This window comes from Nycticebus coucang, chromosome 2 (genome assembly GCF_027406575.1).
Source record: "Nycticebus coucang isolate mNycCou1 chromosome 2, mNycCou1.pri, whole genome shotgun sequence".
Lineage (NCBI taxonomy): Eukaryota > Metazoa > Chordata > Mammalia > Primates > Lorisidae > Nycticebus > Nycticebus coucang.
Window position 1 is genome coordinate 43,631,121 of NC_069781.1, and position 26,620 is coordinate 43,657,740.

The 26,620-nt window shown below is 38.7% G+C and overlaps 1 protein-coding gene across 1 annotated transcript in view; it reads right to left on the reverse strand.

The window, feature by feature from the left end:
* The window catches only part of LOC128596405 (phospholipid-transporting ATPase FetA-like), a 197,627-nt gene that overhangs the window by 77,494 nt on the left and 93,513 nt on the right, over window positions 1-26,620 (reverse strand). Inside the window, exons 4-11 of the mRNA XM_053606048.1 lie at window positions 23,288-23,401; window positions 22,113-22,211; window positions 20,231-20,292; window positions 17,147-17,219; window positions 16,744-16,814; window positions 15,612-15,694; window positions 14,703-14,861; window positions 11,746-11,834 (exon numbers count right to left, since the gene is read on the reverse strand). Coding sequence (XP_053462023.1) covers window positions 11,746-11,834; window positions 14,703-14,861; window positions 15,612-15,694; window positions 16,744-16,814; window positions 17,147-17,219; window positions 20,231-20,292; window positions 22,113-22,211; window positions 23,288-23,401 — 750 coding nt within the window. The remainder of the gene's footprint in view (window positions 1-11,745; window positions 11,835-14,702; window positions 14,862-15,611; window positions 15,695-16,743; window positions 16,815-17,146; window positions 17,220-20,230; window positions 20,293-22,112; window positions 22,212-23,287; window positions 23,402-26,620) is intronic.

The following is a 26,620-nucleotide window of genomic DNA, read 5'->3' on the forward strand; positions in this document are numbered from 1 at the left end:
TGAGATATTGTAGAAGCCACGATGGGATTAAAAAATAATAATAGATAAGGGTTTTATTATAAAAATTGATGAAAAATTCAAATCCACTTTTTCTAGGATGAGTTTGCAAACTTAATTGTCAGACTGCATATGACAACAGCTTTGATGGCCATTCCAGAAAAAGAGTGCCAAAACTGTTTGAAAGGTGGATTGGGTACTGGTGTCAGTACATAGCTTCTCAAGGAGAGTACTTTGAAGGCGACCATAGTGATACTCAGCAATGAGGTGTGTAGCACTTTTTCTAGGATGAGTTTGAAAACTTACTTGTCTGACTTCCCTATGGGTATTGTATGTGACATCGCAATACAATGTTGCTGTCTACAAAGTTTACGCTCGAGAACAGCGCAATTGAGTTCCACTCAAAAATCATTTTAAAAATATCATACTGTTTTAAGTAAGTTTAAAACAATTTTGTGTTGGGCTGCATTCATAGTTATCCTGGGCTGCATGCAGCCTGCAGGTTGGACACCATTCCTGTCCAGGGGTCCTCAAACTACGGCCCATGGGCCACATGGAGCGGTGTGTTTGTATTTGTTCCCATTTTGTTTTTTCACTTCAAAATAAGATATGTGCAATGTGCATAGGAATTTGTTCATAGTTTTTTTTTTTAAACTATAGTCCGGCCCTCCAACGGTCTGAGGTACAGTGAACTGGCCCCCTGTTTAAAAAGTTTGAGGACCCCTGCAAGAGGAACCACATTTAGATCTGAAGAGAAGACTGTGCAGCAGCCAGAGATCCTATGGCCATAAGTGGATTTAGTAATAGGTTAAGATTATGGGGAGATGATGAGGGTGTTCCATATGTGGGAGGAAAAGTGTAACAATAGATATCAGATCATCAGAAGGGTGGCTTGTGGCAGAGACAATGGTGTATACTCATCAAACTTTATTTTCTTTGCCTTCTAAGGAGCTAGAGTATTATTTTCTTTTCCTTCACTTGGTGGAGTATATTTCACAAGCCCCCTTGTAGTTATGTAACTGTGTCTTGGCCAATGCAGTGTTGATGGAAATAATAATGCCACTTACAGGCTTGGTCCTAAAAAAAAAACATATGTCTTTCTATTCTCTCTCCTCCCTCATTTGCTGGCTGGATGCAGAGTCAAGAACAGGGTCCTGAAACTCAAGAGGGTGATGAAGACATTAGCTGGTTTACTTAGCTGGTTTACTGAGTGACTGGTGGAGCAAGCCACCTTTCCCCATAATAATCTTCATTGTATTGTCACATGAGCAAGAAATAAATTTTTATTATGCGGTTACTGAGATTTTTGAGGCTATTTATTGTATCTGTTATCTTACCTTGACTAATACGATTGTACTACCCATAGTTCTAGATTACTGTGATGCTCCCTACTTTTAATTATTTAACATTAAAAAATGTTTTACTTTTATTTTTTAATTTTTTTAGAGATGGGGCCTCAATATGTTGCCCAGTCTAGCTGTGAACTACTAGGCTCAAACAGTCCTTCCACTTCAACCTCCCAAGTAGCTGGGACTCCAGACTTAATTATTTGACATTTAATTGATAATACACATAAAGACATATACCCAAGAGTTTGAGGCTATTCTGAGCTGTGACGCCGTGGCACTCTACAAAGGGTGACATAGTGAGACTCTGACTCAAAAAAAAAAAAAAAATCAGATATATAAGTTGATGAGTTTTCCCAAAGTAATCACATAAATTGGAACTAATACCCAGATGAAGAACATTTTCAGCACACATAACCAACCTTATGTCCCCCTCCAGTTACCACCACCTCCAAATTACACGTATTTAAAGTATATAATTATACATAGACACATATATTTATGAATCCATCATTGTATTCAATATAATGAAGTATCCATTATCCCCCAGTTTTCTTGTGTCCCTTTGTAATTCCTCCTTCCTACTTTCCCTTCTCCTGGTCCCCAGGTAACCACTAATTTGCTTTCTGTCACTTTAGTTTACATTTTTTAGAATTTTATATAGATGGAATCATATAGTATATTGTCTATTTTTGTCTGGCTTCTTTTGCTTTAATTTTGGTGGGGGAAAAAGCAAATAAAAGGAAGGGCTTTCTCTGAAGTTTATCTACCTAAAAGCTGAATCCTCTAGAAGATATCCAGTTGTTGTTAATCCCTTCTCTAAATACCAAATCAATAGAGGAAACTGCTGTATACCACAAGAAGGCAGACTAGATGACACTGTATCTAGAGCCCAGATTAACTTTGTCCCAGGTTACTGTCTGTTCTTTAGACCCATTCGTCTCCCCTAAAAACTATTTACTTTCTCACTAAAATTGCCTAAACCCTCTACCTCCTTCTCCTCTATGAAAATGACTTTTAAGCTTCAACCATCTGGCCCTTCTTTGAGTTTCTTATTTTGTGGGACTCCTGAGCACTTGCACATAATAAATTTGTATGCCTTTTATCCTGTTCAAAAAAATGACTTTGGGGTTCATCCACGTTTTTTGCATCTATCAATCATTCATTTCTTTTTATTGCTGAATAGTATTCTACTGTATAGATACTACACAATAGGTGTACTAACTTACCATTTATTGGATATTTGGGTTGTTTCCAGTTTTTGACCCTTCCAAAGCTATACTGAATGTTTGTATACAAGTCTTTTCCTGGATGTAAGCTTTCATTTCCTTTATAAATAAGGAGTGGAATCACTGGATCCTACAGTAAATTTATGTTTAACTTTTTAAGAAATCGTCAAATGTTTTCCAAAGTTGTTAAACCATTTAACATTCCCACCTGATTACATGTCCACGTGCCTTTAGAGAAGACATGTATGATGTTGTTGTGAACCACCTCTAAGTTTACTGAATGGTCTTTAGCTCTGTGACCTTGCTCACAAAATGTGGCTAGCTCAAACCAAGCCATCCTCACTGCTAGATGATTGGAGGTCTCACCTTTGTGCCACTGATGAGAAAGTCTTTGAAGACAAGAGTAGAAAGGCAGGAGGAACAGGTTCAACTGGGACCACTCTCAGAAACTGAGATTTTAAAAAAGCTTTTTATTATGAAAAAATTTAAACACCTATTAAAATATATAAATAGTACAAAGAACCCTCATGTACTCATGTACCTATCACCCAGCTTCAACAATTATCAACTCAAGGCCAGTCTTATTTCATCCAAACCTCCTCATCCATGCCTTCTCAGAGCAAACCTCTCACATTATATAACTTCATCTGTAAATAGTTTAATATATAGCTCTAAAAGATAAAGATCTTATTTAAAAACATAATAACAATCACTTAAAAATTAAGAAAATTAATATTCAATACCAAAAACTGACATTTGAGAGTTAAATAAGGGGTAAGAGGAAAAAACACAGGGAAGGATTAGGGTAAAACAGAATAAAATCTCTTTTTATTCCTAGCCAACCCAGATGCACAGTGAGTAGCTCAGCTCTTCACGATGAGGGTCTGGCTGGAGCTATAGAACCCTTCCTTTCTGATCTTACTCCCACTTCCTCATCCTTCTCTTCAATGAGCCAAGTGAAAGCAAAGCTATCTTCATGGTTCAGATTAAGCCTCCACTGAGATCTACTCATCTTGCCTTCCTTTTTGGATAGCCTATGCGGCCAATATTAAACCTGAGACTACCTCCCAATTCTCCAGGCCCTACTTCATCAGCTTCCATGGGAGAAAAGGGGGAAGGTAAAATGATTAGAATAAATAATGTGGAACTTTCCAAAGCTGTTGGAGAAATTAATTACAGGGTAACTTTCAAGACCCCCTGCTTCATTCCTGTTGCCAGGATAACTATGAATTGCCCATGGTTCCCAGTGATGTGCTCTGCCTCCTCTGTCAGACCACGTACCACCAGAACTGGATCTTTCTGCTCAGGCAGACCCACCAGAAAGGGAGACTATCTCTAATCAGACCAAGCCCCAGAGCACAGGGCTTTTCTATAGCTTGAACCCTGCATGGGCAGGGCACCATCTTTTCTTTCCTCATACCTAGAATTTTTCCTGCCACCAGGAAGCCTCCTTAAGCTCTTGCTCTATGTTTCTTAATATTGTGATGGAGTTTACTAGTACCTAGTTTTTAAAGCTTCACTTTGCTTCCTTTCTATAGGAAGAAAGAAATAAGAAAGCATTAGTTTGGTTGTTGCTACAAAACCCAGAGATTACTTAGGACCAGAGCCAGACAGATCTAAGAAGAGCAGATAGCCCCCCATTTAGCAAAAATTGTTTCTTGTTAAGGCTGAAATAAATGCTAAATTTTGTCACTCAAAACTGACATAGAACTAAGGCCACTTCTCTCACAGTGGAGCTCTTGGATCTCAAAGGCAGCCCATCAAGAGAAAGTACTCCTGGTCCTTTGGCCCATCACAACTGTGCTCTCTCTACAACATGCCTTATCCCAGAGATATGTCCTGGATTTCCGGCACCATTCCAATTTCAAGCACTCTGATCCTTTGCTCCACAAATACACTCATAGTTAACAGATTGGGGTTCAGAAGGCATTGTCCCTGGGAGGTTTGGTAACTGGGGAGAGGGTGAACTCCCAGCTCAGCTGTGGGCTCAACAGGAAGCAGCCTTGCTAAACATGCATCCTGTGTCTGCTAGATTTTTCCCCTATGAAACATTTTTTCCAAAATGGGGAAAAAAATGAAGTTTTTAAATCAGGAAAGATTTCTGCTTCAGCTTACTTCAAGAAATGAGAGGGTATTATATCTGACTACATCAACAATGTCCTGGCATGTATACTATACCAAACTGCTAAGCTGTAAGAATCTTGCTAATTCCAGAACACTTCTTCATTTAATAATCATTAAATAAATATTTTCATTTCCTGAATACTGTGCAAAGCACTCCCCAAAATTTAAAGACAAATATGACATAATTTTTTAGTATAGAGGCTCATAATTTGGCAGCTAAGACATTCATTCATATTTTTCACTCCCTCAACAAATAATAATGAAACTCCCATTGTGAAGGAGGCTTAGGGACTAGGGACACAGTAGTGAAAAAAGTGTCCTTATGTATAGAAGTGGACAACAAATAAGAAATGAAAAAAAAACCCACTTGACTAGTGACAAGTGCTGCAAGGAAAATAAGACAGGTAAATAGAATAAAGAGGGTCTTGGAAAGGGTGGCTATGGTGGTAGCAGGGAAGACTGCTCAGAAAAGGTGGCATTGATGTATAATTTGTTTGACGTGTTGTTGGATTCTGCTTGCTAGGATCTTATTGAATATTTTTTATCAATATTCATTAGAGATATTGGTCTATAATTTTCTTTTCTTGTTGGGTCTTTTCCTAGTTTGGGAATCAGGGTGATATTTGCTTCATAGAATGTGTTGGGAAGTATTACTTATTTTTCTATGTTTTGGAAAAGGATAAGTAATAAAGGTACTAGTTCCTCTTTAAGGATTTGGTAGAATTCTGACGTGAAGCCTTCTGGTCCCCAGCTTTTCTTTTTGGGGAGATTTCTTATAGTTGATGCTATTCCAGAACTTGTTATAGGTTTCTTCAACATTTCTACTTCCTTCTGGCTAAGTCTAGAACGGTGGCATGTTTCCAAGTATTAATCTATTTCCTTCAGATTTTCATACTTCTCAAACTTATTAGTAAGAAAAGAACAAGTGATCCCATTTCATTGTGGGCAAGAGACATAAACAGAAGCTTCTCTGAAAAAGACAGATGCATGGTCTACAGACACATGAAAAAATGCTCATCATCTTTAATCATCAGAGAAATGCAAACCAAAACTACTCTGAGATACCATCTAACTTCAGTAAGAGTAGCCCACATCACAAAATCCCAAAACTACAGATGTTGGCGTGGATGTGGAGAAAAGGGAACACTTCTGCATTGCTGGTGGAATGCAAGCTAGTATATTCCTTTTGGAAGCAAGTTTGGAGAACACTCAGGGATCTAAATGTAGACCTGCTGTTTGATCCTGCAATTCCTTTTCTAGGTGTATATCCAAAAGACCAAAAATCATTTGGCAACAAAGGTATCTGTATTAGATTGTTCATTACAGCTCAATTCATAATTGCCAAGTCATGGAAGAAGCCCAAGTGCCCATCGACCCATGAATGGATTAATAAATTATGGTATATGTATGCCATGGAATACTATGCAGCATCAAAAAAGATAGAGACTTTACCTCTTTAATGTTTACATGGATGGAGCTGGAAAATATTCTTCTTAGTAAAGTATCTCAGGAATGGAAAAAAATATATCCAATGTACTCAGTACTACTATGAAACCAATTTATAATCACTGACACTTTCATATGAAAGATGAATCACAACCATAGCCCAGGATGAAGGAGGGAAGGGGAGGGGAATGGGAAGGGGGGGAGAGTGGGTTGATGGAGGGTTAATGGAGGGACCACACCTATGGAGCATATTGCAAGTACAAGTTGGGTCTATCAGGTGTAGAACACAAATGTCTTAACACTGTAATTGGGTAAATGAGGTGAAGACTATGTTAATTAGTAGGATGTAAACACTCCAATTTGTACAAATAACCAACACATTGAATCCCACAATGGTACAAATGTATTCATGATAGATGTACAAATGACTTAATAAAAAAAAAAGAAAAGGTGGCATTTATTTCTTTTCTTTCTTTTTTTAACTTTGACTTGCCGTTTTATGATACGGTGGCATTGAATAATGAAAAAGAAGCAGGCATTTCCAGCAAGGGTAAAGACAGGGAAAAGTTCTCTCATTTAATTTGTAGTCCACCTGGGTATAGATTTCTAGGTCAATTTAATTTTCACTAAGAACTTTGAAGGTTTGACCCTAGTGATTTCTAGGATCCAGTGGTGTGAATGAGAAGTTTGCTGTGAGTCTAATTCTCAATTTTTGTCAATATATTATCCCTATAAATTTTTTTGAGGGACTTCTGTATGCCTAAACCCTCCTGGTGTGTTCCTCAGTTAACAAAACTATTTTTCTCATATTTTCTAACTCTGTCTTTTCGTTTTATGATCCAGGAGAGTTTTTTTTTTAATTCTATTTCAGCCTTTTAATTGGCTTTTTAATATTAACAATCCTGTTTTTATTTTTCCAAATTCTGTTTTGTTGTTGTTTTAGATTGTTTTTTCTACTTTTCCTTTTTTTTTTTAAAAAAAGCATTCTATTCTCATCTTATATATGCAACTGCTTCTTCTCTCTGAAAATAGTCATAAGAATTTTTTTGCAAAATTCTTTTCTTTTTCCTATAATTATAATTAGTTTACTACAGGGTCCATCATTTTATTTTATTTTTTTTTTTAGAAATGGGGATCTTGCTATGTTGCTCAGGCTGGCATGCAGTGGCTACTCACAGATGTAATCGCAGAGCACTACACCCCACAATTCCTGGGCTCAAATGATCTTCCTGCTTCAGCCTCCCAAGTAGCTGAGACTACAGGCACACATTGCCACACCCGTTTAGTTTTAAAAAATTTTTGTAGAGGCTCAGTGCCTGTGGCTCAAGTGGCTAAGGTGCCAGCCACGTACACCTGAGCTGGCAGGTTCGAATCCAGCCCTGCCCCGCCAAACAACAATGATGGCTGCAACCCAAAAAATAGCTGGGTGTTGTGGCAGGTGCCTGTAGTCCCAGATACTTGGGAGGTGGAAGAGCAGACTCGCTTGAGCTCAGGAGTTGGAGGTTGCTGTGAGCTGTGATGCCACGGCACTCTACCCAGGGTGACAGCTTGAGGCTCTTCTCAAAAAAAAAAAAAATTTTTTTTTGTAGAGATGAGGATCTTACTATATTGCCCAGGCTGGTCTCAAACTCCTGGCCTCAAGCAATCTTTCTGCCTCAGTTTCCCAAATTTCTGGCACTACAGGCATGAGCCACTGCATGTGGCCCAGAGTCATTAATCTGTTTGTTCATCCTCATCCTCTTTTTTGTGCTACTGTTTTCCCTTTAGTACTTTTAAAAATATGAATAAAAGAATAGCTTGATCATTATAGATTGCTGGAGTAGATTTTGTTCCCTTTGGTTAGTTTTGTTTGCCCAATAGGACCATTCTTTTGAATGGAGACCCATGAGTTCTGTGTAGGAAGATGTGTTTGAGAGATTTAACCCCAGGGTACACAATGAGCTTGCAGGAAAACTTGAGCCCCTCAAATTTAAAATTAATTGGGCTTTATTCCGAAGTGCTGACACTTGCATTAAAAGTCCTGGCCTTTTGCGGTTAGGTTCTTAAATTCTCTTGAAAGCAGTTCTCCTCTTTGGAACTGGAAGGCAAATATACTTGTTTTTATTGTATGTATGCTACACAGGAATGTACAGAGGGCCAATTGCTGCCCATGTTGTTTTATGGACAGTTTTTAAGTTCATTATTCTGATGATTGCCCACACCTGATGCTTGTTCTCTGTACCTGCTGACTCTAGCTGGGAGTCCCTCTTGAGCTCTATCATGAAGAATGCATTTCTAGGGAGGCGCTTGTAGGGTGCTGCCCCATATGCCAGAGGTGGCGGGTTCAAACCCAGCCCCGGCCAAAAAAAAAAAAGAATGCATTTCCAGCAAAGCTTTCACTATTCTCCTCTATAATTTGTCTGCCGTTCAAAAATTCATTGACATCTCATGTCTACTGATGGCTCTTCAACCTTTGTCAGAGATGTTAGGTATTTATTTATGTTTGTACTTATTTATGGTCATTTCATTTGGCTTGAAGTGGAAGTGGGAATTCCCAGCAGCTGTTCTGCCTGTGACATTTACACTGGCTGTCTGCTTTTTCTACCTGTGAGAGTCTGAGCAAAGAACTGAGACCTCTCTCTGGTGACACCGTTACAGAGCCCCCTATGGCCCCACTCTAATCTGCATATTCAGCGTTCATCCTAGGGCTTCCATCCCTGTCCCCATGTTTCTTGGCTTCCATAGCTTCTTCTTTCTTGGTTTAGTCTCTTGTTTTGCTTAAGCATACATTCTAGAACAGTGGTTCTCAACCTTCCTAATGCTGTGGCCCTTTATTACGGTTCCTGTGGGTTGTGACCCACAGGTTGAGAACTGCTGTTCTAGAAGCTCCTAAGAAAGGATACATGATGAGTAAAATTTTTGGTCTTTGCACATATGTATATTTATTTACACTTGAATTTTATTGATAGTTTCATTGGATTTAGAATTATAGGCCGCAAATAATTTTCTGCGTGATTTTTGAAGGCCTTTATCTTTTGCTGAGAAAGCCAAATGCTATTCTGATTCATGATCTTTATATATGATCTTTTTTTTTTCCTCTCTGGAAGCTTTTAGGACCTTCTTCTCAATTTTATAATTTCTTCTTATATGTTTGATCTGCCATGTTAAAGAGGAGCTGTCATGTGTTTTAATTTTGTTTCCCTAGGGAGACAGCGAGGATAGCAGAGAGAACATTGACTCTGAAAATTTATGCCTAAATGGATAGATGTGATTATTTAATAATGTACATAAAGCACTTGGCACATATTGATATTGGTGTACTCCTTCCCCACCAAATGGACTTAACACACTTGAAGGCTGGAGGTCTTATATACCTTTATGATTCTCATTAACACCTAGCACGTGCTGGGCACATAAGAGATTTTCAATAAATATGATTTGATGACTTGATGAGTCATGGACTTGTCTGCTATTATTTTTCTGTGGGTCTTTATTTAAGGATACTTATCTTTACTATGTCTCAATTTATAATTTGTCAAATGGAAAAAATAATTCTTGACTTGCTTATTGCTCATGGGTATAGTGAGATTACAATTAATGATGTGAAAATAAAAAGTTAAAATTCTTCTATAGATGTCAATTATTATCTCTGCTATTCATACAGGCACACAAATGGTTGAACCTTCCTAGGCAGATGGGAGACATCCTATTTTGAAGACAAGCCTAGGGTAAATGACCTAGCTTACTGTCTAATGATAAATGTTCCCAGGATTGTCAAAAGAATAGTTGCCTTTGTCACCTTCTAGATTTCTTAACTGTGACTGTCTTCCTCATTAAAAAAAAAAACAAAAAATGAGGACAGTGTCTCATGCCTATAATCCTACCACTTTGGAAGGCTGAGATGGGAAGATCACTTAAGGTTCTAGACTAGCCTGAACAAGAGTGAGATCCTATTTCTACAAAAAAATAGAAAAATTAGCCAGGCATGTAGCATACACCTGTAGTCCCAGCTACTTTAGAGGCTGACACAGGAGTTGAGGTTGCTTTGAGCTATGACGACACCACTGCATTCTAGCCTGGGCAACAGAGTGAGATCTCGTTTCAAAAACAAACAAAACCCCCCCCAAATACCCTGAAACAAACAAACAAATAAAACCCCATATACAACAGTTCTCGAGTCACAAACATCTGACTTATATACAACTCACAAATGGAGGCTATTACAGGTAAATGTACCTGTTCAACTTACATGCAAATTCCACTTAAGAACAAACCTAAGGAACCTATCTCATTTGTAACCTGGCACTATTTAAACTAAATCCAAAGGATTTTGAAAAGAACTCTCATATTTCCTATAATAAATAAAGGAGAAAATGCAGTTTATAATTCAGATATTAATTAGAAGTGTAAAGAAAGAAAATACATTTTTCAGTTTTCAGAATCTAAATAATAGAGTAAAAATAAAAATGCAGAGTCATGAAATTAAGTGTAGATATCACTATAACCGTTCAGCTATGCAAAGAAACTATTTAAATAAAGAAATTAATCTTGGCAGTGCCTGTGGCTCAGTGAGTAGGGCACCAGCCCCGTGTACTGAGGGGGCGGGTTCAAACCTGGCCCCGGCCAATCTGCAACAAAAAAATAGCTGGGCATTGTGGTGGGCACCTGTAGTCCCAGCTACTTGGGAGGCTCAGGCAAGAGAATCACCTAAGGCCAGGAGTTGGAGGTTGCTGTGAGCTGTGACGCCAGGCACTCTACTGAGGGCAACAAAGTGAGACTCTGTCTCTAAAAAAAAAAAAAAAAGAAAAGAAAAGAAAAGAAATTAATCTGTCCATATCTAACACAAATAAAGGCAACCAATATCAGACAGCATAGAAATAAATTATTAATTAGCCTTCAATTTAAATCTCTGTTGTCAAATCTGATTATTATTATATGTTGTAGAGCTTTTCAAATTTCTTCTTAGCAGGAGAACCTTTTATTTTTCCAACTGATCTTACTTATAAAACAGACAAATGTGAAGCTGCTCTTTTTGAAGCAAAAATTTCAAAGCCACATGTGGCCCTCCAGATCCTCAAGTCCAGCCCCTCAACCGAATCCAAATTTCACAGAACAAATCCCTTTATCGAAAGGATTTGTTCTATAAAATTTGAATTCAAGGGAAGAGGCCACACTCAAGAATTCAGAAGGCCATGGTTTCCCTACTCCTGCATGACAGCATACCTCAAGACTCCTTTAAGAAAACAGTTAGAAAATCTAAATTTAAAAAAGGCATAGTATTAGTCTAAGTAAGGTGTTATTAAAGTGGTCATCAGTAAAACTGATGGTAAGAAAATAAAAATGTGTCTTAATTTCTAAAGTAGGGTTGATCCATTCTGGTGCCACTAATCAAAACAAAATATCTTCTTAAACAATTTGTAACTATCCTCCCACAACAGTGTGTATAACCTAGACTCATGTGTAAATTGGGTCTATTCTTTTCTGCTTCAGAAGTTAGTCTGTGGTGTCTTAAAACTGCTTCAGACTTTAAAATAACTAAATCCTGAGTTGGAAATAGCACCTTAACTGTAGAAGGAAGGGAAGTACGTCTGTTTGTAAAAAAGAAGAGAAAAAAACTTACTTACCCAAAGCACGAGGACATTCATAAGATGGTCTATCTGCGTCCGTTTAAAGGTGTACTTTCCACTGTTTTGCATTAATTTGGTGTCTGGCCCTAAGTAAAGTAGGAGACATTAGATCTTATACTCAAGAATATTGGTACTAACTGGAATTTACCTGTATAATCACCTAATCTAAACTTTTATCCAATTCCAGGGGATAAAGCCTTAAAGAAAGGCTCACAGTTGATGCCAATAACTCAAAGAATGGAAAATTTATTTCTAACCACTACTGTAAATTGCATCCATGTAGATCCCTCTTTTTGTAGTAGCTTACACAGTCTCCACTTTCATGAATGAGTTAAGTTGGAATAGTAGTCACAAGCTTTTCTCTCATCACCATCTGGTTTATTTAACTTAGAGAAGGAATTTTCTGATAAAAAGATCTCTGCTTTCTTTTTTTTTGAGATAGAGTCTCATTCTGTGCCATGGTGTCACAGCTCATGGCAACCTCAAATTCTTGGGCTTAAGCAATTCTCTTGCCTCAGCCTCCCAAGTAGCTGGTACTACAGGCTGCCACAATGCCCAGCTAATTTTTGTTGCAGTTGTCATTGTTGTTTAGCTGGCCCAGGCTGGGTTCCAACCCGCCAGCCTTGGTGTATGTGGCTGGCGTAACCACTGTGCTACGGGCGCTGAGCCAGATCTCTGCTTTCTTTTGAGGAACCCTACTTCTGGGCCAAGCTATATTTAAAGTTTCTAACTGGAAAAACAAGAAAGGAAAAGGCAATGGCAGTGATTTCTTCTGAGGTAAAAGCTAGAAACTTTTTTTTTGAGTCTCACGCAGTCACCTTGTATAGAGTACCGTGGTATTATAGCTGTGTCATAGCTCATGGCAATCTCAAACTCTTTGGGCTAGAGCGATCCTCTTGCCTCAGCCTCCCAAGTAGCTGGGACCACAGGTGCCCACCACAGTGCCTGGCTAGTTTTTCTATTTTTAGTAGAGACAGGTCTTGTTTTTGCTCAGGCTGGTCTGGAACTCCTGAGCTCAGGCCATCCACCCACCTCGGTCTCCCAGAGTGCTAGTATTATAGGCATGAGCCACTATGCCCAGCCTAGGAGTTGAGATTCATCTGGTGCTAAAAGATACCTGTGTTTTTCATGATGGGATAGACAGTAAATAGTAGTAAAGAGCTTTTAATGGCCAGTGGAACCAGAGCTGGAAATTATTTACCAGAGATATGACAGAAGAAAAAAATAAGAGGTTTATAAGCAACAATTTCTCTGGCCTTTTACTATCTGATTGTTATTCTTACATGTGCTCTAATGATAGAATTTCATCAATGTTTACATAGGGAGAGCTGGAATATCCATATTGGGCAAATACTGAGAAGGCACAGCTTCAGCTATGCCATTCTTTCCTCTTAAGTATTTCTCGAAGGCCTTGAAGTCTTGAGAAATTTGGTTCAGAACATGGAACCTACAGGGACCATATCTTCCAAGGGTTCTTAGAAAGACTGTCCTTATCCCAGAAGAAGGTACAAATCATGGTCAAACGCTGGCACCACATAGCAAGAACAGCAACTCAGTTCTGCACTGAATACCTCAAAATGCCAGCATCAATTCTTTGCTCGGAGTTTCCCAAAGCTATTCACTACCATGTAACCAACCAAGAGTCAGAAGGAAAACTTAACTAAATTTGTGCTGGTTAGCAACATCACTGCTATTGCTTTAAGAAAAAAATCTTTGGCTGAAAAATAAGCTTTTTATGATTGACAATTATGTGTGGGTAGCCACTGAAGTACAGTGAAGAAAGAAAGTAAGTCCACTTTGAATCTTTTGAGCTTAGGAGCTAAGAAGCCTAGAAATGGTTACTCTAGAACAAGAACCAGTGAAGGAATTTCCACCAGTGCCTCCCTGGACTCTTAAGCTTCTTCCTAGGACTTAGGTTCCATTGTTTTCCATAAAAGTCTAAAAGCCCCATGTCCAGGAGTAGATTCTCTAGAAAGGAAGCTCTGGGAAGCTATGTTGAGTAGTAGTCACTGTGGCATATCTTTCTCAATACTTCCTACTATGGTCATCATCATCAATGTCCATTGTTACCGAGGCTCAAGAATAATACAGTGGCTTCCTCCATTTTCCTGACCTGCATCATAATCCAAGAAAATCCCTCATTAAATATAATGGATTGTGGTTCTAAAGGTCATCTCAAAAGGTTCCGCTGGTAATGATCCATACATAACTTTTCTCTGACACGAACTCTTCATATCATATTTTATATTTTTATCTATAATGAGCACTGTATCTACTTTTTCCTCCTTGGGGTAATCTACACATACAATTCCCCTTTCACATGCCAATTCTATTATATCATACTTCCTGTATGTATGTATATTCTCTCTTGTGTCCAGATATGGTTGGACAGACTCATGAATGCCCTGTGGTCTTGGAACACAAAGCCTTCCTTTAACACAGGCAGAGCTAATATGATGGAAGCTTATTGCTTAGAAAAAAGAAGTCATTTTTTGGGTCGCGCCCGTGGCTCAGTGTGTAAGGCACTGGCCCCATATACCGAGGGTGGCGGGTTCAAACCCAACCCTGGCCAAACTGCAAAAAAAAAAAAAAAAATAGCCAGGTGTTGTGGTGGGCCCCTATAGTCCCAGCTACTTAGGAGGCTGAGGCAAGAAAATCACCTAAGCCCAAGGAGTTGGAGGGTGCTGTGAGCTGTGATGCCACAGCACTCTACCGAGGGTTAATAAGTGTCTCAAAAAAAAAAAAAGTCATTTTTTTAAAAAAATAAGTTTTTTCCTTAAATCTCCCATCCATCTATCCATCCATCCACTTCCCTATCTATCTATCTGAAAGTCATAGTGCTCTGCTACATATCTGAGTGTCATATTTACATCCTGAAAACTAAGCACTCACAACTTGACCATGAACGGACGTCAGCAGGCTGGGGGTCTGGGTGTGGCTACAGGGAAACATACCAGTATAAATCACTAGGCCACAGCACCAGTCTGTATTCCTGATGATGCAGCCTCGAAGTAGTAGCTTGTCATGGTCCAAGACATAATTTTTCCCCTTAAAAGTCAATATTCCTGCAAATTTGTCCAGTTTGTTATTGGGAAGCTCACACTTCACTTCTCCTGCAGAAAAATAAAGAAGTGGGAGTCCTGGCTCTATAATCTTAGGTTTTTCCTAACAGGACAGAAAGAGGCTTAACAGAAAAGGGACAAGAAAATCCCTCTTTTGAAATACATACAAATATTTTTCCTATCTTCTCTCAGCTACTGCCCATTTCTTATCAGCTCCCTTCAGAAAAGCAGACAAAAGCTTCCAGTTCCAAAGAATTATTATTCTGGATGTGCCATGGATCATCCAGAGAGAGAAAACCCACATGATAACTTATCACCATCAGTACTCCCAGATCATATGAGCTCTAACTCTGAAGAAACTAACAGACTATTTAACCTAAAACAAGCCTGGCATTTTGTTTTTCAGAATGGAAATAATTGGGATTTTCCCTGATTAGTAAATATTTCCTTTGTAAATATTTATGTAATTCTAAAAGGATAAAGTAAAATTCACTCATTATCTTGAGAAAAGTGCTATAAACCTTTAGGACTACGTCTTCCACATTTTTCTATATATGTACCCATAAACATACATATGTTTTCAAAACCAGGCTTATGTTATACATACAATGCACAGTCTTTTGTAATTTGTATTTTTCTTTTACTAATTATACATCAAATATTTTTTCCATGTCAATAAGTATCAACTTGCACATTATTTGTAGTAAGTTGTATAGAAACCACTGTATGTAGAAACCACACCTATTTAACCAGTTCTCCACTGATGAAAATTTGCATGAACAAACTTATTTCCAGACTCACCATCAAAGGCAGACAGCAGCTCCGGGTTATCTTCCATGTCACTGGTAACTGAGATGGCCTGTTTCACTTTCAGGTTGGTTTCGCTAGAGTAAAGGACATAGGGTCACCAGAGTACAGGACACATAAACAATAGCAGCACAAGTCTAGTTTCTCCTACTTTATCATGGGGTTTTAGAAAATAGATGTTGCCAGTTGGGCTACATGTTTGAGCCATAAGAGTCACTGCCAGTGTTCCCCTCTTTCACAGGCAATAATGAAATGAGACAGCTGTTCAGGAAAGCTGAGGGTTAGCCTACCCACTCTCCCGTCTTTCCTCTTTCTCTTTGCAACACACCGTTACTATTTAACCTATGAAATCCGGCTGGCTAGGAGCTCTACAGAAGGCAAAGGGATGTCACAAAATAACATGGAGGTGACACCTGCACCCTTCAGAATAGTGAGCAAGAAGGTAAGAATCTGTACACAATTCCAAGGAGATAAACTCCTCACCTCATAAATATTTATGGAACTCAATTAACTTTTTTCTGATACAGAAATGCTCAGAGACAGAAGCAAAAACTGAAGCCACATTTCAAGAAGTTGTGGGCACCAAGAAAATAGTTTTAAGAATGCAGATCAGTATTAAATTCTACAGGACAAGGTCTTTACAGATGACCCCATCTTTCTATGATCCTCAGCTTCTGCATGCCAATAAATTTCCACCTTAACTCCTTAATAGAACATGGTATTTTATCAGTAAATAATTACTTCTACATTCCCATTCTTTCCCTGAAAGCTTTGAAAGTCTACTCTGAAATTTTACACTTCTATTCCCCTCTTTCCTACCACTCAGCATTATAGAGTATGGCTAGGTTGCCGCTATTTTATAGATGGAGAACATGGAGTTAATTTGCTCATATTCTGAGGCCAGGGGATGCTCAATTATTGCTGTCAAGAGGTCAGCCTTGACTGGACAGTTTCAAGGTTCTGGTTTCCTCTCTTTTCTCCCTTGGATACTTCTGAGTCCTCTGGTTCACATACTACCACTTCTATCTGAGGGTAAAATTCATTTCTGCATCTTGCTCTCCCTTGGTCAGAGACTACTCTAAGCTGGCTAAATTGTCTTAATGGAATATCAGGAGGGAACACTTACCCATCCAGGTCTGCCGTCTCTATGTATGTCAGACTGTATGGCTCACTGCTAGAGAGTAATAAGATATCCGCCTGTGGTCAGAAAAGTCAGAGAAAATAAGGAAAGCAGGAAGGCTGGCTTTAATCATTCTAGTGTGACAAGAATAGGAACAGATGTTCACCCTAAGAGTCTGGTTTACTTTCTTTGTTTGGGACCCATCACTGAAGCTACTCACACTTTAGGTACATGTAGCTATGTTGAGAGATGGACAAGAACAAGCTTCTTACTGTTGGAGCTATTGATCTCTGATGCGAAGTGTAGCAGATGAAGGTCACCAAAAGTAGTGCTAGGTGAAGTGCTGCAAGGGTTCCTGGTATACACTCAAGACAAAAAAGTAAAAGCTACAGCCAAAAGAGGTACTCACCGTGACAGGCTGATTATTTTCTAGTTTTATTATATCGCCCACTTGGACATTCATCCATTTGTCTTCCTTCATCCTATAAGAAAATGACCTTTGAATGTTTGCTCTGAGAATTTCCCCAAAGCTGTCTGGACAATGGAGGACCTCTCTCTTTCATCCCCACTGGCTGAGCTGAATGAAGACAAGGTTCAGGAAGGGCAAACCAGGCTGTGACACATCCTTGCTGCAATCAAGAATGGGGCCCATTTCTCTTGTCTTTAGGCTATGTGGGTTTTCTAAAACCCTATACAAATCCTATACAAGTATATGCAGACATACATGCACATAATTTTTTAAAGTAAAATAGTTCAAATATTAAAGAAGTATATAAAAACAATAAAAATTAAAGTCTCCTCTGTCCCCAGACTTTAGTTTTGTACCACAAAGGTAGCCACTATTAATATATTTTTTTTATTCCTTCTGAGAAAGAACTAAGAAGGACATGTGTACGCCATAAGCATTTTTAAAACATGAGCTATCCTCTTGCTGACAATTCTATTATGCCAACCATTCCCTGAGCTGGGAAAGAGAGGGTCTGTCTAGAGCCTCTGTGGGTCGTGACCCACAGGAACTTATTAAAGGGTTGTGGCGTTAGGAAGGTTGAGAACCACTGATCTAGCGGACACTGTTCTTTTCACCTCTGAATGTGGCCTAGTTATCCTTATGGCATGACATACATCAACACTTTGCCAGATACACAAAGGCATGAGTATTCTTAGAACACTTTTCCTAAAAAGATGCTTTGAGAAGGGTCAATTTCTTTAATATCCCCCCCAAAGTCCTTTCATATAAATTTACTCTATTAAAAGAAAGAGTAGTTTCTTAGTACAAGTAGTACTAGCCTTGGAGAAAGACATATACATATTTGTTTTAGTTTATCTTACTCAACATTTACTTTTGCTAGTTCTCTGGCATTTTATTTGCTATGATCTTCACCAGTAAAACATGAAAAGAAAGAAGGGCTACACATTCTGGCTTCTCTTGGAGATTTGAAAACTTACATTTTACTACATGAGGATCTGTTAAACGATTATCAATTTGTTTCTGGGCATTATAACAATAATGTGTCCCAGATTTGGGAGAGGGGCAGACATTCCATACTGATTTAAAATACTCAATCCTATTGTGCCATAAGTACATATTTAATTTCCAAGCATTGCATCCTAACTTTTGGTTTAGAAAATATGGTAAGAGAGCTAGAGAAGGCAATAATTTGACTTCAGGGGAGACCATATTATATTCTCTGGTTTATGTGAAAGGTACCTCCTGTAGTTCCATAGCACACTGGCACTTTTTATACTACAAATTTAGAAATGCTAGGTAAAATAAAGCCAACATTCTTTCAAATGTAAGGCTGTACTTGCCATAAAGTAAGGAGACAGGAAAAAAGAAGGGAATGAAATCCATAAATCATAAGCATGTTCTGATGCTTGCTTCTGCTAAGAATAAGATAATTTGCCCGTTTTGTGATACTGCAATGTCAACCTTAAACAAATTCAATGCTCATCAACATTAACCCTCAAAAGGACCACAAATACTTTCAATTGGAGGGAGAGGTGTGAAAGATTGTACATGAGTCTTAACAATGTGTTTATGAGGCAAGGTCATTAATTCATCTCCTAGACATCCCACACGTTGGTTTTAAAATCCTAAGCTGCTGCAGCTGCTTTAGTGGCATCCTTGCTCAATGTTGCACCTTAAACAGAATATTTATGACCCCAAATGTTCCAATCCAATCTCCTATATCTCTGGCATGGTATAACTTTAGCATCTCAAAGATTAAGATCCATGCCACCCCTTTGGCACTGGGGAGTGGAGGATCTCAATCCCTTTCAGCCCAGTGCCAATAGTCGAGGACTTGGATTGGCAGCCTTGCTCACCTTTGCGAGCGCTGATGAAGAAATAACTGTAAGGCGTGATGCTACTGAAGGTCGTGTGTGGCCTGAGCAAGTGAATGGTGTCTGCCTCAGTTATACAGCAGCAAACCCAGCGATTGGGCTCCAGCTTGGCCAGTTTCTAATACATTCAGTTTTGTCCTTCCTTTTCTTTTTTTAAATTTTTATTTATGTTTTTTCTTTTCTTTTCATGTCTATCTCCATTTAAACATTTTTTTTTTTTTTCTGTTTAAGCACAACTGACTTTTTGGGTGGTATCTTATGGGAGGTTTCAATAGTTTAAACATTTGAGGAAACAACCCCTCATGAGTATGGACCACCTGACATGATCAACAATAGGATTAGATGCCTAAGCATTTCAGATAATACAATTATATGATAAAAACTATAGCTACTGGTTTTCCTGTAAATCCACCATGACAGAGGCTGGACCTCAATCTTAAATTCTTTCAGGTTTGTACTCTCTTGTTATCATGCTCCTGCTCACCCTGGTCACTTTTCCTGTCATACAATCTCTGCTTATTGAATTTTTCCCCACTCCTTAACAGCGGCGGTTCTCAACCTATGGGTCCCGACCCACAGGAACTGTATTAAAGGGCTGCGGCATTAGGAAGGTTGAGAACCACTGCCTGACGGCCTTCATATTTTCCCTAACACAGGAATATTCCTGCCTCCTTCCATTCCTGCCAACACTTTAGAAAGCTATGACTAACCACCTCAGCAATGGGATCAACACCAATACTGTCTTTAGACTGTTATCAGAAAAGGTGACCTACTAAAAATCCATGTCAGAATCCATTAATGTTATAAAGACAGATGTTTCCGTCTTGAACACTATACTAATAAAAATCACTTGGGATATTAATATCATGTTATCATATGTTAATTGATTTAATATATATACACTTTGTTTTTAGTTTCACAAGTATTCTCTAAGATACAGAAAGGAAAGGAAAGGTAGAAAGGAAAAATGAGGCCCAGAGACATCTGAGGTACCCTGGCAAGTTCATTCTAGATCTAGAAACAAATTCCTTTTAGGTCTTTTTACTGTCCTGAACTACCTTCCTGAAGTACTTAGTATACCAAGCTTTAGCAAAGACAGCCCTCCTCTAGGATTGGTCCTACTTAAACTGGCTTTCCTAGAAGAACTTACCTTCCATTCATCAGGAGTAGAACAGAACGGTTGTTGACTTGATTGTCATTTTGGTGCCTTTTCTAAAATCACACGAGAAAATGTTCAGGAAGTAGATCTATAGCAAACTGCATGTAGAAGGTTAATGTTTTGAAATATCATCTAATGTAGCTCCTCCCTAAAGACCTTCCCCCTCCCTAAAGACCTTCTACCATTAACCCTGGACCATGAAGTTGACTGTCTCTGGGAAGCTGGGAAAGAAGGTCAGGAAAACAATCCAGGGAGAAGAAAGAGACAAAATCTTGATTTTAAATATCAAAACCTAAAATCCTAGGGCAACGGGAACAAACAACTATGTTAAATGCCTCAGAGGCCAGAATACTAGGACAAAATAATGGGCAGGTCTATAGAGTTTCACATACTTTAACAGGTGCAGGGAAAGTTAGGGAATTCTTAAGCATGCTCCCCCTCTACTGCCAGCTTTAGTCAACATACAGAAGCTACTACAGTGGGTGCACTGAGGAAAGAGGCCAGCACAAAGACCAAAGAGAAGGGGAACAAATACAGGGCATGTTCTGATGCCAGAATTCACAGGAATCTCCTCCTTCTAATTGAGATTACTCCCTGGGAAAAGGGTAGGACTGAGAGGGTGCAAAGAGAATCCAAAATGTGTCAGAATTCAGAATTTTCCAAATATTTCTCCTAACAAGACTGAGTTCTAAACCAGAAGTAATGAGGTTACCCTGAATTGGCAAGTTAGTTTTCGGATCTCATTAGAAAAATTTGGAGTCGGGGTGTATGCGTGGTTATTAGGTAAAATAAGGTCTGTGACAGAGAAATTTAGTTTTGCACATCTGAGTTCTGACTGAAATTTAAGGTAGGACATGTGTTTAAAGAGTTATAAAGTGCTGGAGAAACATCTGTGTTCTCAAACTTTGCTCTAAAAATCTATCCTGATAAAATGAGAGAAGGGAAATTGTGGGGCAGATGAACATAACTGGCTTCCACATCTTACTAGTAGGCACAGCAGTGGGTCCTCACCCTCATCATCTTTGCTGGGCCTGCTATAAGAAGCAAAGAGGAAGCCCAGCAGCACTCAGTGTGACTCAGGAAGGGAGTTGGCTTCAGATTATGTCGTGAGGCTTTTAAAACCACAGAGTTCCTAACTGCTGTATATACTTTTTTTTTATTTTCCATTATATCACATTCTTGTGATACTTTATTTTTATTTATTTATTTATTTAATTAAATCATAGCTGTGTACCTGAATGCAATCACGGGGTACAATGTGCTGGTTTTATATACAATTTGAAATGTTTCATCAAACTGGTTAACATAGCCTTCACAGCATTTTCTTAGCTATTGTGTTAAGACATTTATATTCTACACCTAGTAAATTTCACATGTACCCTTGTAAGATATACTTAATAGAATTTAGAGTTGTAAAGGGACACAGAGTTGGAGAGGGGAAAGGAAATTCAGAGAGAGAAGAATAAAGAGAAAGAATGGGAGAAAAAGGGAACATGGACAGAGGAAAGAAAGGAAAAGGAATGTAAATTGGAAGAAGGGGAACAGAGAAATAAGAATAGAGCAAAGCCAGAGAAAGCTAAGAGGGGAGTAAAAGAAGTGTGGGCTATTAAAGATGGAAGGAGGCTGGAAAGGGGGCTAAATGGAGTGGCAGTAGGAAGACAGAAAAGGGCCTTGCCTTGCCCCTTCTAACCATGCATAGACCACAATCTTGGGCCTATTGGAACTACCTATTCATCTGGGATGAGTAAGGAAATAAGGAAGAGAAATATCTCTTTCTGTTTAGTGCTTCTTCTTAGCACTAGATAGTGTTGGGAAGTCTTTCTTGCCCTGACTGGGTACAGTGAGGGACTAGAGGCCCAGGAAGCCACTTCACCAGGTCATCGATGGCATCTTTCACTGCTGTTACGGACAGCACCACTACCAGGGGTATCACAGTTGTATACCAGGCCAAGGAGGAGATCTGGGGAATCAACTGAGAGAAGGAAAAGGAGAGAATAATGAGTCAGAAAACTCAAAGAAAAATATATTTCCTCCCAACCCCTCACCCCCACCACCATTTTCATTTCCATAGGTTCACAGTGAACCCAACCATCCTAGTTACTTCCCACTGTTGTAGACTTCATATAACACCCCAAACATAAGTAAACATTTCCTAAGGAATGCTAAAAAAAAAAAAAAAAAAAAGCTATTAAATTGCTCCCTATCTGTTTTGAACTCCATTACCTTCGTCTGGATGGCAAAGGGCCATTTCTTCCCTGATAATGAAAGGTAATGGGGCAGGGGAATAAGAGCAGACCAAAAAACCATGTGCTGTCACACCCTTCAGCACAAGAAGTGAGACGATCTGTCCCTGTCTCCCAATTTGGGCCTATCCTAGTCTGCTTCCTTTCTTTGTATTCTAAATCATGCTCCTTCCTCAGCACTCCCATGTGTTTATTTTCTGTCACAGAGGCTGGGACAAGGAGAATAGGGTTGCATTTGGGGTTAGAGTGAAGAATCTATGTTCTCCTATGGTTAAGCTGAACTGTGGCCATGCAGCCATGATAAGGAGCTCTCCATTCCTTGGGATTTGGTGAGCTTATCTCCTTCCTCTGATAGAGGCTTGTTTCATGTGGGCTAACAAAAACTCTAAGGGACTAACTAGCCTGAGATGCCAGCCATCCATTTGCTTGTTTTCTAAACAGAGAAGACTTTTCTCTGTTTAGGGAATGCAAAAACTGACTACAGAGCCTGACCCCAGAGAGGTTGATAAAACACTCTGTAGTAAAGGTGAGAGAAAAACATAATTTAATTCAAGTCGGGGCGGGGGTGGGGCTGGGGAAAGAAAGAGGGAGGAGGAGGAGGAAGAGGAAGGAGAGGGATTAGCAAGCTCTCATCTAATAGGCACAATGTAGGGATATATGGCATACTTCCTGGGTAAAGGACTCAACTACAACTTGGACTTTACTAACAAACACAAATAATGTAACCTAATCATCTGTATCCTCACATTAATCTGAAATTAAAAAAAAAAAAAGAAAGAAAAGAAAAGGGCCCAAAAGGCAATACCTGTAGGAATAGCAAAATGAGGAAATATGCATTTGCAAGTCTCTGGAATTGTTCAAATAGGTTCAAGGGCAGGAAGTTAATGACACTATATTTTGAGGTCTTTATGGTATTGTTCTGTGAGTACAAAAAACATCATACACAATTAGAGGAACAAAAGACAGTTCAAAACTGGGTTGATAGATAGCTACCCTCATCCACCTCCAAGTCTTAGCTAAAAAGACCAAGACTACTCCATGAAATGGGAAAAAGCCACCAGAGTTCCCCCCACCACAGGGAGGGAAAGAGGAAAGAAGTGTCTAATTTCCCTCCTTTCCTTGAGAACCAGAGAGGCCTAGGTATGGCAAGGCTGCTCCACATGGTAGTTTCTCTGGGGCCAGAATGCATCTCTGCCTCGATAAAGTTCTTCCTTTATTGATGCTATTAATAATAATAACAATAAGCAAATCAACAATTAAAATTTACATTTATTGAGTACTTACTATATGCAAAGCACTGTTCTAAAACACTTAATCCTCACAACAACTCTGTGAGGTGAATACTACATAACCACTTTTGCGGATGAGGAAATAAGAGGCATTGATCCAGTGGTCTCTGCTGAAGCTTATCTCAGCCTGGCAAATGTAATTTGGGGTGCCTTTACATCTTGCTTTCAGTGTTGAAGGATGTCAGATGCTAAAAGCAAAGAATTGTCTTTCAACACTTGCCCACTGAAGGTTCCTATACTGGTCACACTGTCAGCATTAGAGAATGATTTCACCCCTGATTTCTCCTAGGAAGATCTGAATAGCTTTGGCCTGTTAGCTATCTAAGCTATAATTCTGCTGAATGAAATTGGCAACTTATCTATCTCCTCAATCCTGATCTCAAGATGTTGATGGGACTATCTTACTTTCTACCTTTGGGTCTTAATCATATGTCCTAAGGTGTCAGAGCTTCAATCTAAGAGCTCAAGAAAAGTAGGAGAGTAAGATCAAATAATTCTCTAAGAACAGGACTTTTCTCCTACCTCCTTCCATTCGTAAGGCCAAACAAAACAATAAACTGACCTGCAGGCCTAGAATATAGATACAGCTCAAGCATGAAGAATCTTACTGGGCCCTGATTTGAAAGGACATCAAAATCCTTCTCTTGGAGAACTAAAACTGTTCAGTCCTAAGGCTGAAACTTGAATCTTGAGTCTGTAACCAGGAACTTAAAGAGATTACTTAGCCAGGCCTTGAGCAAGCTCTATTTCCCTAGAAGAGAGAAACTAGTTAAATAACTTATTACTTAAGAATTTGGAGATCCAAGGTAAACATAAGATTTCCTTGGCATTTTGCCACAATTTTCCAATTAATAATCAAATGCTACACCATTTCTCAAAGTGCGGTCTGTTCATAGCCATATTTTGGGCTATACTAGTGGAGGCTGAAAAAGAATTAGACTTGATCTATCCTGGAGTAGCTTATAGGTCTGTCTTCAATGAAGTTCTAATGAAATGATCTGTAAGGGCCCTTCTAGTCTTGAGACCATATTATTCTAGCATAGAAATAGTTTTCTTTGATTATAAGATACTCTGATTTTCTCAGTGTCTAAGTCTAGATGGCTAGATCAAAAGATCTCCTGAAAGGTGGTCTCACTGGCCTTCACTGTTGACTCTCCATCTGATTACATAGTCATTTAATGAGTATTTTGGGTTTTTACTTATTTTTACTTACCTGGATAGTATTTGTTTAGCAAACCAAAACAAAAGCTGTGCTGATTCTGCCTCAAGATAGAAGTACCAGTATTTCTTTACTAACTTGGCAACTAGACTGTTTTGTTCTACTCTGAAATATGAAACCAGAAGCAGTATCTTAGGAATGCAGAACATCTCCTTAACTATGAGCTTGCTCAGTATTTAATTGTTTTGGTAGAGGTGATAAAATGCAAGCATAATAGAGGTGGTAGATTTTGATTTGATTATTTATTTATTTGTTTGGGATATGATATAGGACTGAATGCTAAATGGGTAATAGAAGAAAACCGAAGGCCAAGGATATAATAGGAATCAGAAGTTAGGGGACAGGAAGACGGAGAGGAGTCAGAGTGGGAAAATTAGAGGAATAGGAGGAACACGAGTGATGCACAGGGCTAGGGAAATGAAATGTTGCTAAATGTGTAACAATTAGTCAAATATGTTTATTTATTCATTAAATATTCAGCATATATTTGCTGAATGCCAGGTATGTACCAAACATTATGATAGGAACCATGGGTGCAGCAATGAACGAGACAGATGCCCTTTTTCCAAAGGTAATAGCTTCTTGGAAAAAGAGAACTAAAATTTTCATACCATATTTAACTGCCACAACCACCATGCAAGGTGAACATTATTCCATTTTAAAAATAAAAAAACTGAAGATAAGAGAATTTAAACAATTTGCCTAAAGCTTTAAAGCTAATAAGGGGAAGAGCTGTGTTCAAACTCAGGTCTGTCTGATACCAAAACCTAGTTTTAATGCATCCCACTGCTTCTTTTGCAAGTATAAAAGAAAGGGGAAAAATTTGTTCCTATTGTCAGACCTTGAGCATTGTTATTATTTAGAACCCCTCTAACACAGCAAAACTAATATCTGACAAATACTATAAACATATATAATTAGGTAAAAGGTCTAACAATTAAGTTCATGAACTTTCCACCATGCACTTACATTGCCAGCACTGTACAAACAATTTGGTAAGGTTTCATAACCTTGGTATGTTAGGAACTCACAGCTGTGTTTGTGTCAACATATGCTGGTGTCTTTCTGACTGGTGTCCATTATTGTTGAGTGTTTTGTGTGCTGTCATGAGAATGTCGGAGCTTGAATTAGAGCAACAAACAAACATTAAATTTCTTGTTAAACTTGGCAAGAGTAGAAGTGAAATCAGGGACATGTTAGTCCAAGTTTATGCAAATAATGCCGTGAAGAACATGGCAGTGCACAAATGGATTAAATGTTTTTCTGAGGGGAGAGAGGGCATTACTGATGAAGAGAGGTGAAGGCATCCAGTAATGAGCAGAACTGACAAAAACATTGCAAACAATGGTTGGATTGTTGGCTAACTGTGAGAAGCAAGCAGACCAAGTAAATACTGATAGAGAACCAGAAAAATCTTAACTGAAAATATCAGCATAAGAAAGGTATGGCTCTTACATCACAACAATGCACCAGTTCACACAGCCCACTCTGTGAGGGACTTTTTAGTCGGCAAACAAATAACTGTATTGGAATACCCTCCTTACTCACCTAACATGGCCCCCAAGGAATTTTTTCTTTACTTGAAGATAAAGGAAATATTGAAATGAAGACATTTTGATGATATTCAGGA